The 14,409-nt window shown below is 38.5% G+C and overlaps 2 protein-coding genes across 3 annotated transcripts; both read right to left on the bottom strand.

Moving 5' to 3' along the window:
• Positions 1 to 302: 302 nt before the first annotated feature.
• CLPX (CLP protease regulatory subunit X) lies at positions 303 to 5,523 on the bottom strand. Its single transcript, XM_088249218.1, has 15 exons — positions 4,641 to 5,523; positions 4,465 to 4,526; positions 4,114 to 4,214; positions 3,875 to 3,958; positions 3,546 to 3,592; positions 3,295 to 3,369; positions 3,126 to 3,203; positions 2,878 to 2,934; positions 2,529 to 2,599; positions 2,349 to 2,448; positions 2,091 to 2,195; positions 1,631 to 1,693; positions 1,301 to 1,423; positions 660 to 815; positions 303 to 560 (listed from the first exon to the last, which is right to left on the bottom strand). The coding sequence occupies exons 1-15, from the start codon at positions 5,199 to 5,201 to the stop codon at positions 483 to 485; spliced, it is 1,761 nt and encodes a 586-aa protein (XP_088105344.1). The 5' UTR covers positions 5,202 to 5,523; the 3' UTR covers positions 303 to 482.
• A 501-nt stretch (positions 5,524 to 6,024) lies between these two features.
• Positions 6,025 to 14,396, bottom strand: LOC110767149 (uncharacterized). Of its 2 annotated transcripts, none has more exons than XM_088248719.1 (13): positions 14,271 to 14,396; positions 11,200 to 14,194; positions 10,957 to 11,081; positions 10,599 to 10,698; positions 10,366 to 10,498; positions 10,201 to 10,264; positions 8,924 to 9,704; positions 8,291 to 8,617; positions 7,711 to 8,112; positions 7,552 to 7,624; positions 7,125 to 7,444; positions 6,649 to 6,716; positions 6,025 to 6,391 (listed from the first exon to the last, which is right to left on the bottom strand). In XM_088248719.1, exons 2-13 carry the CDS (start codon positions 14,164 to 14,166, stop codon positions 6,325 to 6,327), a joined length of 5,427 nt encoding a protein of 1,808 aa, XP_088104845.1. In that variant the 5' UTR covers positions 14,167 to 14,194; positions 14,271 to 14,396; the 3' UTR covers positions 6,025 to 6,324. The 2 variants fall into 2 exon arrangements, with proteins under 2 accessions (XP_088104845.1, XP_021826293.2); XM_021970601.2 differs by having other exon boundaries at positions 7,125 to 7,244; positions 7,359 to 7,444; positions 11,200 to 14,369.
• Between the last annotated feature and the right edge of the window lie 13 nt (positions 14,397 to 14,409).

The following is a 14,409-nucleotide window of genomic DNA, read 5'->3' as shown; positions in this document are numbered from 1 at the left end:
CATACGGTTCTGTGTTCTGTTCTGCACTTTGAACCACACATGTGACACGTGGCTACTTTGCTCTTTTTCTTCCGAAAACACGTTGATTGCTTCTTAAATTACACACGTTAATTGCTTCTTAAACAAGAAATATTACACACATAAGAGTGGATGGCAAGTGATTCTGTTAAGCATTCAGAAGTGACTTTGTTGGTTAAACAGGACCCGAAAATAGCATACAATTTTTAAGGTGCTGGGTAAGCATACAATTTTCAACTAAGATAAGAGACCCTACGAGAGAGAGGTTAGTGAGAATCTGGGTCTGAATATGATAACTATTTCCAATTAACAAAGAAGCATACATTATACATATACATCCTGATCCTCAACATGACTGAACCCAACCCTTGTCAGGAACTCTAAATAACGCTCATCTGATTTATTAAATAAATGTTTATTATGTACAAGATTGGGATACAAATAAGTTCCAAGAAAAAGCTAAGTTACATGCTAGCTACAACAGAAGAAAGCTCTGTCTCCACCTCAGGCTCTCCATCGGACGACCCCTCCGTGGTTGCAATCTGCCAGACAAGAATAAAGCATTAGCATCTAAATTCCCTAGGAGGTAAATTGGAATTAGGATTTAGTTGACAAGATACATGCACATTGGCAATACGCACCTGCACTTCCTTGGCCTTATTTTGTGAAAGATAGTGATCCAATGCACCCTTGCCATAGAGGATTTTAGCTCCACTACCCTGGGCCTCTGATCCAACAGCCTCTTCATCAATTACAACTGCATCTATTATGTCGTCACCAGCTCTAACATCAGGAATCTGCAAAAGATTTGAAAAGAAATCAATCATCCATAGCAGACTGTTTGGAAGCAAATGAATTCTTCAGTCCATTCTTGTAAATAAATTCAACTACTTGGAACAGAATATCAAATTGCATAAATCAATGCTCATTATGTCCCAACTGCCTTTGCCATAAGAATGGCGATGATTCCATGTTAGTCTGGTAACTTTAACATAGGACCTCCGCTTGTAAAGTTTATCTCCAAATCCTTTTTGCAAGGATTTCAAAATACACTCTATTTTAACATTCCAAACATGAGAAGAAAGATTTACATGTCTAATTTGAATAATTGGATTTAAGAAGAAGTCATTTATAGATGCAGATTTGCACCAAAAAGAGGCAAGATACTCCTCTCACTCTTTTTTGGCTCTAACGTTGATGGCATACAAACTACCAGCAGGAAATTTCATTTGCACTTTGTATACCAGGTCGAGAATGCTAAAGAAAGGAGAAGTGGCAGTACCTCATACATGGCATCCATCAATATATTTTCTAAAATTGCCCGTAAACCACGAGCCCCAGTGTTTTTTGATATTGCTTTTCTAGCAATTAATCTCAAGGCACTTTCTGTGAAATGCAGTTTGACCTGAGAGAAGTAAAGCATAAACAAATTTAGATTAAAAAACAATCATGATTGTGGACCATGGAAGTGAGAGAATTACATAGGACAACAGACTCTGCAAGTCGAACATAAACAAGCAACGATATCATTAGAAGTGCACAAAACCAAGATGTTGAACAAACAACCTGGAACTGTGAATGCTCTATGCAGGGCCAGAGAAGAATTACTTACACCATTCATTCGGAACATCTTCTTGTATTGTTTCCCTAGGGCATTTTTTGGCTCTGTTAGGACCTACAAAACATCTTTTCTGTTAACAAACACATTGACAGTACATTTAAAAAATAACATTAAATAGACTCCGACAAAAAGACAAGTTCTTGTAAAAGCTATGAGTGGGCATTTTGAAGCTAGAAAAAGTAGACCATCACATCAACAAAAATATACTCATGCCAAATATTTTTCCTCTCAAAAGGGAGAATATTTCAAATAACTTATTCAGAAGCTCAGTTATGCATAATGATAGTTGATACAGTTCATTCATCCTGCCATCTCATTGATTCTAATATGAATAATTAGTGGTCATTCCATAAAGACTATTGCTGAGATTAGAAATGGTTGTGTAAATGACATTTTCCACAAATAGATGGCAGACCTGTTTGACAGAAAGAAAAGGAACACAATGTAATACCTGAACTAATTGATTTTCGGTTAGTGCTGACAAACTGACAAGGATGGGAAACCGGCCAACAAATTCAGGTATCAAACCATATCGAATAAGATCACTACTTTCAACCTGTCAAGGAAACCAGTTTTCATAGAGTATAAATTTCTAATATAAAGCATGGTATTTATTAGAAACAACTGGAATTTCTTATCAAAGGATTGAAACAGAAAAGGAAGCCTACATAAGCTGTTACGTGTTAATTCAAAACTGATGGGAACTTACAGTCTCCAATAAGGATGATGTAACAGCAGCATCTGTAACACCACCAGTCCTCATATTTGCCCTAACCGGAGCACCAAACCCAATAGAGGAATCTTGGCGTCTGTAAGACAAGCAAAAGGCATACATTTAGAGAGAGAGAAAGAAAAACAAAAGACGGCATAATTTCAGTGTTAGGATAACCTTTCTGAGATTGTTTTCTCCAAGTCAATAAAGGCACCCCCGCAGATGAAGAGAATATCCTTCGTGTCAATCTGTGAAGAAACATGGGGTACAAAAGAGTAAAATTACGAACTGATTTTCAAGGTTCTACCCAACACTTGACAACACCGAAAATCAGCTAATCAGAATACAGGAAGAACCCAAATAAGCTTATTTTGTGATCAATACATAATTTTATTCATGAGCTAGTACATAAACAGTTTACTACAATATGAATATGTAGGTAACTGAGACATTTATCTTAAGCCACTGATATAAACAATATGAATATGGAGGTAACTGAGACATATATCTTAAGCCACTGATATACCTGAATATTTTCTCCTCTAGGGTGCTTTCGAGCTCCCTTCTCAGGAACATTCACAATCTAGATCAGAAAGAACACCTCAGATCAGAAAACAATGAACTTCCAATATTGGTTATAATCTTTCAATGAATCCAAGTCATAATGAGTCATTTATATCCAGAGACGGGTCCTGACCCAGTCTTAACCAACATGCCATCTCCATGATTCCCACTAGTACTAGTGCTAACAAATTATGTAAAAGGTGCACTTACTGTCCCTTCCAGCATCTTTAGTAATGCCTGTTGAACACCCTCTCCAGATACATCTCTACTAATATTTAGGCTCTCAGCCTGCAAAATATGAGCAGATATTGGAACACATAACAGAGTAGTAAACCTCTCCCACAGAGAGAGAGATAAACATACAGAAAGGTAAATGAACCTTTTTGGTTATCTTGTCAACTTCATCAATATACACAATTCCCTGCTGTGCAGCTGCTACATTATAATCAGCAACCTATCATTGAATAAAGATGCACATGGATGACCTTGAGATTACCAACCGTAATAACCATATAAGTAAATAACATAGATGAACTAGTTACTCATAAACACAAAATAGAGACCTCCAAATTGAGCATAGGGGATCAATTCACAAAATCCAGACACATCCAAATACAAAAGAAAATATACCGTAAGGAGCTTGTATAAAATTGACTCCACATCTTCCCCGACATATCCTGCCTGCAAGGAACAACAAGGTGTCGCGGCCATCAGAATAAGAGGAACATGCAATTGAAATCCACACTGAACTCTTATAATTCTCATAAACATCGTTAAGAGAATTTTAGACAAGAACCTAAATAAAAAGTGATGCATGTATGTTGAATATTCTTGAGATCATGAAAGCCAGTTTCTCAACAAAGCATACAAGGCTGATCATTGCATAATACGTAGTGACTTAAAATAAAAAGGAAACATAACCACTGACTGTATAAATGACCAACAAAGAAAAACAAAACTTTCCTGAGTTAATGTTGTTGCATCTGCAATAACAAAGGGAACATTCACAAACCGTGCCAAGGTTTTGGCAAGTAGTGTCTTCCCTGTCCTTGAAAGAGCATGAAAGAGAACAAGTGAGACCGGTCACCAAAAGAAACTTACTGATGAAAACATAAAAGCAAACAATGAAAAGACATCCAACCAAGAAATCATTAAGGACACAAATTTCCAGCAGTATTCCAGGATAACTATAAATTACCTGACCCTGTTGGCCCCATTAGAAGAATGTTACTTTTTTCAAGCTCCACTCTATCATCATCCATTGCATCTACTTTGCTGTTACCTGAATCTCCTGCAGACCTAACTTCCAAAGAAGCAGAATGTTAAAAAGCCAAGTTCTAAATGTTTAAAATTAGGAGTGAGCGAGCATCAGTCAGTTCAGTCAAGTTTTGAGAGAAACCAAAACTAAATTGACTGTCAATCTCTCTGACTTACAGCTATGAATTATATTAATTGCAACTGCACTTATGCGACAATTCCAGCTCCAAATTATTTTTCTTTATATAAAATATAGACTCAAACAAGATATGCATATAGATATGGAGCTGACCACTTCTGCAGGGACTCATGATATATCCTCTTATAGTGATTGTAAACAGCAACAGATAGTACCTGAATCCATTGAAGACAAAAATTCAGAAGAATGGCAGAAACATAAAATTTCACATACGATGATAGGAACTACTCCAAAAGAGAAGCACAAAAAAGAAAGAAAAAAAAAATCACCTTCTTGGCCTGCTCTTGCCCAATTACAAACTTGTCAAGCCCTTTACAAATTTCCTTGGGTGTAGGAAAATTGTTACCCAAACTGGAACCACCCCAACACTCATCCTTGGAATTGGACTCAAACCCACCACCCGAACCAGGGCTCGGACCACCACCTCCACCGCCTCCACGAACCAAATTCGAGCTGGGACCGGCCCGAACCACAATTCCATCACCGGACCATACCTCGGGTGGGTCTCCTTGTGAGGAAAGAACACTATTACACCTACTGCTGCTCAATTTTCGTCCCCAATTCCTATCACTATTCTTGCTAGTTTTCTGGGCAACTCTCGGGCGATCGAAAAATTGCGAACCCTTTTCAACAAAGTTGAGCGCCACGGGTTTGAACGAAGTGAAGTGGTAGGGAGTGTTCATGAACAAGTCTTCATTTTTGGTACGGTGCGCATAGTGAGAATTGACAACTCGACCGGCATGCATGTAATTGAAGACGAAGTATCTGAATTGAGAGACGGTAGACGACACAGTATCCCTGGAGGGTTTGGATCTGAGCGCCGCAGCCATTAGGGCGTTACGTGTTCTGGGAAAACGAAGGAAAATGGAGGCAAATTAGGAAAGGAAAATCGGAGCTTTAGAGTTCATAGATAGATGGGTCAAAAATAAAAACTTCAACAGGGGCTTGGCAAAACTGACGGTGAATTGAAATGGGTTTATCTAAGATTTTGTGAATATCATGTATGGTCGGGGAATTTTGATGATGGAAATGAAATTAGAAGAAGAGTACACGGAAAGGAACCAGAGATATTTGAGCTCGATTGTAATAACTTGCAAGAAACAAGGAAAAGTGAAAAACGAAAATATCCGAATATCAGAACAGGGCTTAAGGTTTACTTGAATATCCACTTTACCAAAGCTTTAAGCTGGGTTTTGTTTTAAGGTTTTAAGGCATGTCGTTCCAACTGAGAGGATAAAAATGTAATTTAACTAATAAATAATTTGGTCAAAATCATATATCCCTCCAAAGGAAATCATAATGTTAGATTATTGGACAAATAGCATTAGAGTAGAGATGGGACACCAAATCCAATTGTTATCTCAATTCAATTTACACACATTACCCATGACAAAAGAGATAAAAAAATGAAAGTAATAATTCAAAAGGTACAATTATGTGCAACTATGTCCACTATAGAAATAATAAAGGAAAGAAAGAAAAAAGAAAAAATTCGTTAACATTAATAAATACTTTAAAAAGAGTAGAGGTAACGGCTTCGAGCATGGTTAGCTCCAATAGTGTGACAGGCGGTGTATACAAGGCCCACATATCTTTCCGGCTAAGGAATGGGAAATAAACATTCCGTTATATTGATTGAACAATTTGAACTGATTCAGTACAAATGTCAAAATTGTCATACGAAGCTCCCATATCATTTACATGAAATATAGTTCTTCCTGTACAAATACAATGCAGCAAAGTGAAGTAGGGGTTCATCCGAACATGTGTGCCTACGGCCCCATAACATGAAAATAAAGACTATGACCGAAAGAACAAAAGACCACTTCTCTACAGACACTTGGGATTTCATAATTCTAAGTTCTAAAAATGGAGAATGGTTGCAACTTCATATGCTGACAACAACCAGCATTTGTAGTCGAACAGGTCTACAACACGATAACAAGCTAGCATCTACTTCTCCAATTGGCACTTTGAATTGGAGCGGCTGCTCCTAAGCTTCCTGGCCCCGTTTAATGAACTTCAAGGTCAATGAAAACAATCAGAACCCAGTAAACAGAAAACAAGAACTAATAATCATAACGACTATACAAACGCTGCAGATAATGTTAGTGAAAGACACTAGACAGTTCTTTTTCCCACAGAAAAAAGGCAAAACATAAATATGCTGCACGGGAAGAAATCTACCAATTCCATTGAAATCCATGAACACATGGCTTATTTTGTCATACATGTAAAAAAGATAATGAAGTCGAGAGTAAGATCATTCTCACTCACTTTACAGACATCAGATTTTTGGCTTCACTTATAGCATCACTTGCTGCATATAGAGCCATCTTCTTCACCTGAAAACAGCAAAATCTCTAAAGCCCTTATGCATTCTACCGAGTACCATACAAGATTAAGAATGCAACATTTTCTTTTAGCGCAGGTAAAATTCAATAAAAATCCACAGAAATATATAAGTTCGTCCTAACCAGCTAGTTATCCTGTACAAGTTTAACAAGTCAGTAGCATATTCTTAAATGGCATTGTGTGCTCAATTTTAGATATGAAGATAGATATATTTTGGTTGGACAGAGAAGCATCATCTCACTCTTGAAGCTAACAATACATAACAAGAAAATCATATAATCATATGGCTGAGAAGCCAACTGCATGCTTTACTAGTGATTCAACCTATTACGCTCAAATAAATGAGGCTGCAAAACCATCTAATGACATGCTGTATAAACAATCCAAAATAACACTACCTCCAATTTATCTTCCTTGGATCTATGGTTTTCTGGAAGCAAGCGAAACTCCTCTGTTAACCGAATGCATTCTTGAACATTTTCGGGGGAAACAAAGTCAAGGGCCACTTTAATGCATGACTGAGAAAATGAGAACAGTATCAAACTTGATACATCAGATAAATACTGACAAAATAGCAGTACTAAAGAAACGAAGTCATGATAAATTGGCACATTGATGGGAGGAAACCTCACCTGCCTATTTCTCACTTGATGTGGGCATCCAGCAGGAATGAAAACAGCCTCACCAAGGTGTTGCTCAAATGTCCAAGGCTCAACATCTGAAAAAGGGTCATATTCACGGTTAGTAATGCTATTAAGTCAGAATTACTCAGTTTTACAATCCGGTTCAACATTAATGACTCGCTAAAGATATGCAATTTCTTACCAAACTCTTCCTTCAACTTCTTTTTATGCTTCTCATCTAGATAAAGCGTCTGGTCATGAATAGGATGAATAACCTGAAGCAAGTTTAAGATCAGCACATCAACTTAGAGTGACTTAAATCAAAATAATATTTGCCAAGGTGATAGCCAATGATACGCACAGAATTCACAGGGGCATTATTGATGTGGTGGAATTCTTTGTGATGCTTCAGTAGGTATTCTATTAACTTAGGTACATCTTGCCGACGAAAAATGTCCCAAACAGCACCTCCATATTCAACCTCTGAAGTATCATTACTTTGAACATTTGTGCTTGAATTTGAATCAGACTCCTGAGACTCTAAGTTGTTAATAACATTGCCTGAAAATAGCTTCCGTGAGGAATCTGCCTCATTGACAAACTTCATGTCTTCTGTCACATTAGAAGGCTCAAAATATTCTTCTTTACATGATTTTTCTTCAATTATTTCCTTTTCAGCTCCATATTTCTTCTGTAATTGGTTGATGATTTTACGCTGTCCGGGAGGAATCTTTACTTCAGTTGTGTGTGTCAGTACATTAACCTAAACAGAAATTATGAAAACAGTACCACTTCATGAGTTGATTGCATAGAAAAGCAAATGAGTACAATAGGAAACGATTGCAAATCAAGAATAAATCCAAAATTGTTAAAAGAAACAACATGTAAGCCTTAGAACATGGTAACTAAAATATCAAAATTTTACAAGGGCAATTGTGTACCGCATCAGAAATGTCACAATGCAGTTTCGTTACTGAATCACCTCTACCAAGCTCCTCCATTGATCCATAAGCGATGTACGTCTTTGGTCCCAAGTCTGGCTTTAAAACAATAGGAAGCTTTGTAGCAAGATTTAGTAAACCTGATTTGGAATGGGTATAGTCACTGAACGGAAGCATGCCAATAAATTCAGCACCGTGCCTTGGTAAACACTCTTCAAAGGAATTGGATGGAGGCCAATCCTTCAGCTTCAACATCTCTGGCCACCCATTACTATACTTACGGCCCTCTATATAGCCCTTAAAGAACTGAAAAATATTAATCTCAACCTGCAGCGCCAAATTGAAAGAGAGTTACAATTTAAAAGTGCAAAAGCGAACTTTTTCTGGAAAAAAATAAAATCAGTAAACACAAAGTGCAAGAAATTTTGTAAGCAGTCTAAACAAGGCAACTGCAGGCAGAATCACCGGTAGTGCTGTGAATGGATTATCAATACCTTATATTAAGCAGTGGAGATTAAATGTTAGCAATTACTAACACTGTGCAAAAGGATAAAGAAATAAAGAACGAATCAGATAGGATAGGAAAGAGTAAAATGCAAAATCAAGTTCAACCAGTTGAAAATTCCCACATACCTCACACCAATCCAGGCAATCAATGGCTTTAACCCTGACTGCCTCCTCTTTTAATACTTTTTTTGCCCCTATAAAAGCCCTCCACATGACCATTGGTTCCCAGCTAAGGCCAGAAGCCTTTTCACGTACATTTCTTACCACAACAGGTTCACCTCTCATCCAGTGAAACTGGAAATGCTCAATATCATTGTCTCCTAGATGAACAGCATTTGGGCAGTAGAGAGAGTTATCATGACAGTTTTCCCTATAAGCTGCCTGTCTTACTTCAGAAGCTTTTACTCCACTTCCAGCAGAACTGATAGGATGGCACAAAGAACATTCTAGAGAAAAGTCAATATCTGGTGACTGATAATTGATAGTGAGGTACTCAGAACTCGAAATTAGTTTTTCAACCCAATTAGCTTCAAAGATACGTCTCAGTTCAAGTAACTTGGTACCACAACCTCCTCGTGCTTTTGGAGGACAAGGAATCCTACCATCAGCTTCTGCTATCCAATCAGGAAAGTCAGATGACATATGATCTGTGCACCTATTTACTGGTATGGCCATGTGGCTCTGGGATACATATCTATTCCCATTTGCAGGAATATGGCTGCCATTTGAGACTGTGCCTTGACCATATGCTCCTTCGCAAAACTGCTGATGAGAATATTCTGCTTCACCACCTCTAGGCTGGCATACTTCCCTTAGTTCCGAACAACAAGTGAGACAGAGATCATAAGAACAATCAGGATTGGGGCAGCTTCTGTGGAAATTGACAATGGATGTATTGCAATTGTCACTGTTGAATTTGTACAAGGTCACAAACTTTGTACCATATGAATGAAACAATAAATACTTTTGACTGAAAAACAGGAAGAGAAAAATTTTACAATCCTCATATCTAGGACATAAAGAATGATTCACCAAGAAAATGTTATATTGGAAGAAATGAGATTCATCAAATACACAAGCACACAGCTTCAATCCTGCTAACTACATCATATGTCTTATACAATGTACATAGACAGCACAGGGTCACTGGTTTTCTTTAGTCCCAAGAATGTGAGTAAAAATAACCCCAGAAAACTATGCCACCAGTTAGGTCCAATCCTACCCAATAAGAGAATAACAGTTGACATCAAAACAGCAAAGACAGAACAGTTACTCCAAAAATCTATTCTATTTACCAACATAAGAGAACATATACATATACACATACGAATGAAATTTCTGAAAAAACAACTAATAGATAATTAGTGTCTCAATTTCAATCATCAGGGAGAATGAGATGATACCAATACACTCGATCATCATCCTCTAATATAGACCTCGTGAGATCCTCTTCTGTCAATTGGATACCTATGAAACAAGAGGGGGAAAACCTGTCCTTAAGCATTATGATTTCTGAACAGTCAATCTAGCAATTAAAGCTAAAGGAGAAAAGTATTATATTACAATACCTTGTAAACAGCCTTCCACATCTAACTCGGACCTCTGCTCCTGTTGAATATGCCTAAGGAGAGGCAGCGTCTTGCATAGCAAGTAAAGCAACTTTTGCAACTTAACATTCACATCTGTTTCTTCATTCCCAGCCTGTAAAGCAAGTACTTTGTTTGGTCCAAAAAGAAAATACATAACCAGAATTGGAAGAAAAGAAACAGAGAGAAGAAGAAAATCAACGTAATGCACACACCATCACAACTAAATACTCCTTGAGGCATATTCTGCAGTTGCAGTTACCACGACAATAAGGACAAGCAATTTCTATGTCCTTTCTTGTCTTGTCTGGGTACCTGTTCATTTATTTGAAAGTACCATCAGAAAAATTTGATGAGATTCATCTATATCAGCGATATATAAGAACATTGATATTAATTGACAATGACGAAACAAAAGCCCCATGACCTACTTCATTAATGAAAAATCTACTTTGTGCAACCAAATAATCATACATACTAGAATTAGGGAAATTCTTTATGATTATAAATTGGAGCTACTAAACTCAAGCTGAGAATCATAGCAATAGCGTTTCTCAATGAGTAGATCATTACCACTTTGCAACACAATCATAGCAATAGCGTTTCTTTCTGCAATTTAAACAAATGACAACACCTTTTCTGTCATTCCTCAAGCACTGGTGGCACATTAAACTCTCCTTTTTCCTACTGTTATCATCCTAAAAGGATAAATTGTTAGAGTAGAATGCAATAAAATATTTGAATTATTAATACCTGTAAAAGTATAAATTCCAAACGACAATCAATTAATGCATCAACGAATTTAGGACAACTCACAGATGTATCAGTAGATTTTCCTCTGTGAAAGTCACTGGCATTCAGTTGTTGGTTGTTGAACTTCCTAGGTCTCCCTCTAGGCCTGTTATGGTTATTGCTCTCTGTATCATCAGAGTTCTTCAATTGTCTCACATGAAATTCCTCCTTCAAATCCTTTTCTTTCTGATATTCTACCTCTAAGAGAGATGCCGACATTTGATGCTTCAGCACTGTAATCTTACTCAAAACTCTTCTCTTGTTCTTTGAACCCTTAGGCCGGCCTCGCTTATTCTGTGAACTTTCATCCCCACCACAAATTTTTCCAACCTTTTCTGCTTCCTGGCTTTGATCTTCTCCAACAGTAGCCTTAAGTTTATTGTTTTTTGAACCCTTAGGTCGGCCACGTCTACCATTTTGTTGGGCAACCTCATTTCCTCCTTCATTATAACCAGATGCTTCAGCAGGCATTCTCTTATCTTCCTCACCCACAAGAATAGTCATCTCATTCTCCAAACTCATCAGAAAAGTATCTTTACCATCATCATGATCACCAACTACTGTTTCACTAGGCATTCCTTGAATTTCCTTACCTAAAATATTCTTCTTCCTAGTCTTTGAACCCTTTGGCCGACCACGCTTATTCTTCACCTCGACAATTTCATTTCCAACTTTCATTTCAACAGCTTCCTTAACTACAAGAATAGACCCCTCATTTTCCAAACTCGTACACAAATCAGTCTGATATCTGCCATTCATACCACCCATTACTTCGGTAGGCACTTCCCTTTTTTCATCACCGGAAAGATTTTTCTTCTTGCTCTTTGAACCCTTCGGTCGGCCGCGCCTATCCCTTGGCTGTAAAAACTCATTTCCACCTCCATTTTCAGAAGTGGCTTGACCTGGCAATCTCCCCACTTCTTTTCCAACAAAGATCTCATTCTCCAACCCTGTTGAACAGAACACCTCAACCTTACCATCATTACCACTCATAAATTTGCTGGGGTTTCTCTGATTATCTTGACCAGAAACTTTCTTCTTCTTAGTCTTTGAACCCTTTGGTCGACCACGCTTATTCTTTGGCTGAGCTGTCTCATATCCATGTTCATTGCTATCAAAAGCTTCCTTATTCGATTGCATATCTTTCTCACCTGTAAGGACAGGTCTCTCATTCTTCAAACCTGTCACAAGAAGTGTTCTATCAGTGCCATCATTAGCACCCAGGATGTCCCCAGGAATTTCCTGATTTTCTGTTTCTACAAGCTTTTTCTTATTCTTCTTGGGATCCTTGGATCGGCCACGCTTAACCTTTGGCTGGACAAACTCACTTCCACAAGTGGATTCACCAGGCAGCCCCTTATCTCCTTTGCTTACAAGATTTGGCCTCTCATTTTCCAAACCCGTCAAACAGGCCATCAATCCACCAGTGCAATTTCTGCCCGAAGTTTCGCTTGATATTGCACTATTTCCATCATTTACAGGAATTGTCTTCGTAGGCAAACCACCTTTTTTCTTCAACTGCACAATCTTATCTCCAAATTCGTAACCACTGCACGCTTTAACTTCCATTTTCCTGTTTTGTTCACCCATAAGAGCAATCATACGTTTCTCCAAACCAAAAGGCGGAACTGATATGTCAATGCCCACAGCAACAGCTCCTGATCCTGTCGTGCCATGATTTTCCTCACCTGTAAGATTTCGCTTGATCTTTGAACCCTTTGGTCGACCAAGCTTTGTCTTTGGCGAAACAATCTCATTCCCAACTTCATTACCAGGAGTGGCTACAGCAACCAAATCCTTAGTATTTTCACCGAAAACAGGCACATCATCACTTTTATCATTGACAACATCTTTCCTTTTAATTTTAGAACCCTTTGGTCGACCTTGCTTACTCTTTCGCCTCACAGGGTCTTCTCCATCCACATTGTCAACAGGCACATCCTCATTCTTATCATTTGCAATATCCTTCTTTTTCTTGTTCTTGGACCCCTTTGGCCTTCCTTGCTTACTCTTTGGCCTCGCAATCTCTTCTCCACCCACATTGTCTCTGGAAATTCCACCCAACTGTTTAATGCCCTCTTCAGCCTCAAGAATCTTCTTCTTGTTCTTTGATCCTTTTGGCCTCCCACGCTTACCTTTTGACCGGGCCACCTCTTCTTTGGCATCATCTCCACGTCTACCTTCACCATGTTCGTCTTGACTCTCCAAAATTTTACCTTTATTTCCAGATGCATTTTCAATTAAACAGCCTTGAACTCTTTTATCATCAACATTTGCAGAAACGGCTTTACCACCACAAAACTGATCACTCTCACCTCTTAAAAGACCTCCAAGTCCACCTCTGTCGCCACCAAATAGGCCTTGAATTCCTTCACCGGCATTTTTACAAGCATATAGATCAGAAGACCCAACAACTTGGTTTCCCTCACCATCCAGCATCCCACCACCAAGTCCACAAGAATTTTCACTGCCCCAAAACTGAATGCCCCTGCCATCAAGACCCAAACCTCCATCTGGGTTCTTATTTTCAACAAACCCATATCCAAAATTGTCACAACTCAAAATTCTACCACCATTTTCAGAACCAGCTACACCGAACCCATCTTGAATTTCTTCCAAACCGAAACCTTGACCACCAAATTTGCATGCAGCTACATCAAACCCACCAACCTCAGTGTCTTGTCCATTTCCACCACCCCAGAAATTCACACCTTCACCATCAATGCCATCAATACCAAGGCCAACACTCCCACCACTCACTTCACCAAAAAGGCGCGCAATTTCTTCACCAACACTCAGACCACCACCAAACCATCCTTCAACCAGCTCACCTGCAGTGTCCTGATCCCCATTTCCCAGAATTCCGTCATTTTTTTGTCTACTTCTCTTTTGCCTCTGTTGATCCTCTTCAGCTCCACCACCATTTTCGCCATTTCCCACCTCCTCAGGAGCTTTCCTCTTCCGCTGCGTCTCTTCAGCAACCTTCTCCATCCTCCTTTGGGTCCTCACTCCTCAGCAGCTGCAGCAAGTAGACAAACCGCTTCAGCTTTTCACACAAACCAAGTTATTGCACCAAGAAATGATCAAAACCCCACCTTGGAAAATGAAACAAAACAGCCAACTGTTATCAAAGATTAGACCTTTATTAGTATTATTTTGGACATTAATTGTTGGGCCGGATGGTTGAAGTCCATTGACAAACCATCTTTTACAAACGCAGTAATTGAGAACGGT

The sequence above is a fragment of the Prunus avium genome, chromosome 2 (assembly GCF_965620075.1).
Source record: "Prunus avium chromosome 2, drPruAviu1.hap1.1, whole genome shotgun sequence".
Classification (NCBI taxonomy): Eukaryota; Viridiplantae; Streptophyta; class Magnoliopsida; order Rosales; family Rosaceae; genus Prunus; species Prunus avium.
This window is presented reverse-complemented; position numbering and strand designations above follow the sequence as displayed.

Excerpts from the sequence above, each read along its gene's own strand:
- CLPX (XM_088249218.1), bottom strand. The coding sequence starts at position 5,201 with ATGGCTGCGGCGCTCAGATCCAAACCCTCCAGGGATACTGTGTCGTCT. Across the intron at positions 2,935-3,125 it reads TAAAGATGCTGGAAGGGACA|ATTGTGAATGTTCCTGAGAA; the intron begins GTAAGTGCACCT and ends TTTCTGATCTAG. Across the intron at positions 561-659 it reads ATAAGGCCAAGGAAGTGCAG|ATTGCAACCACGGAGGGGTC; the intron begins GTGCGTATTGCC and ends CTTGTCTGGCAG.
- LOC110767149 (XM_088248719.1), bottom strand. The coding sequence starts at position 14,166 with ATGGAGAAGGTTGCTGAAGAGACGCAGCGGAAGAGGAAAGCTCCTGAG. Across the intron at positions 8,618-8,923 it reads ATTGCCTGGATTGGTGTGAG|GTTGAGATTAATATTTTTCA; the intron begins GTATGTGGGAAT and ends TTGGCGCTGCAG. Across the intron at positions 6,392-6,648 it reads AAAAATCTGATGTCTGTAAA|TTCATTAAACGGGGCCAGGA; the intron begins GTGAGTGAGAAT and ends TTGACCTTGAAG.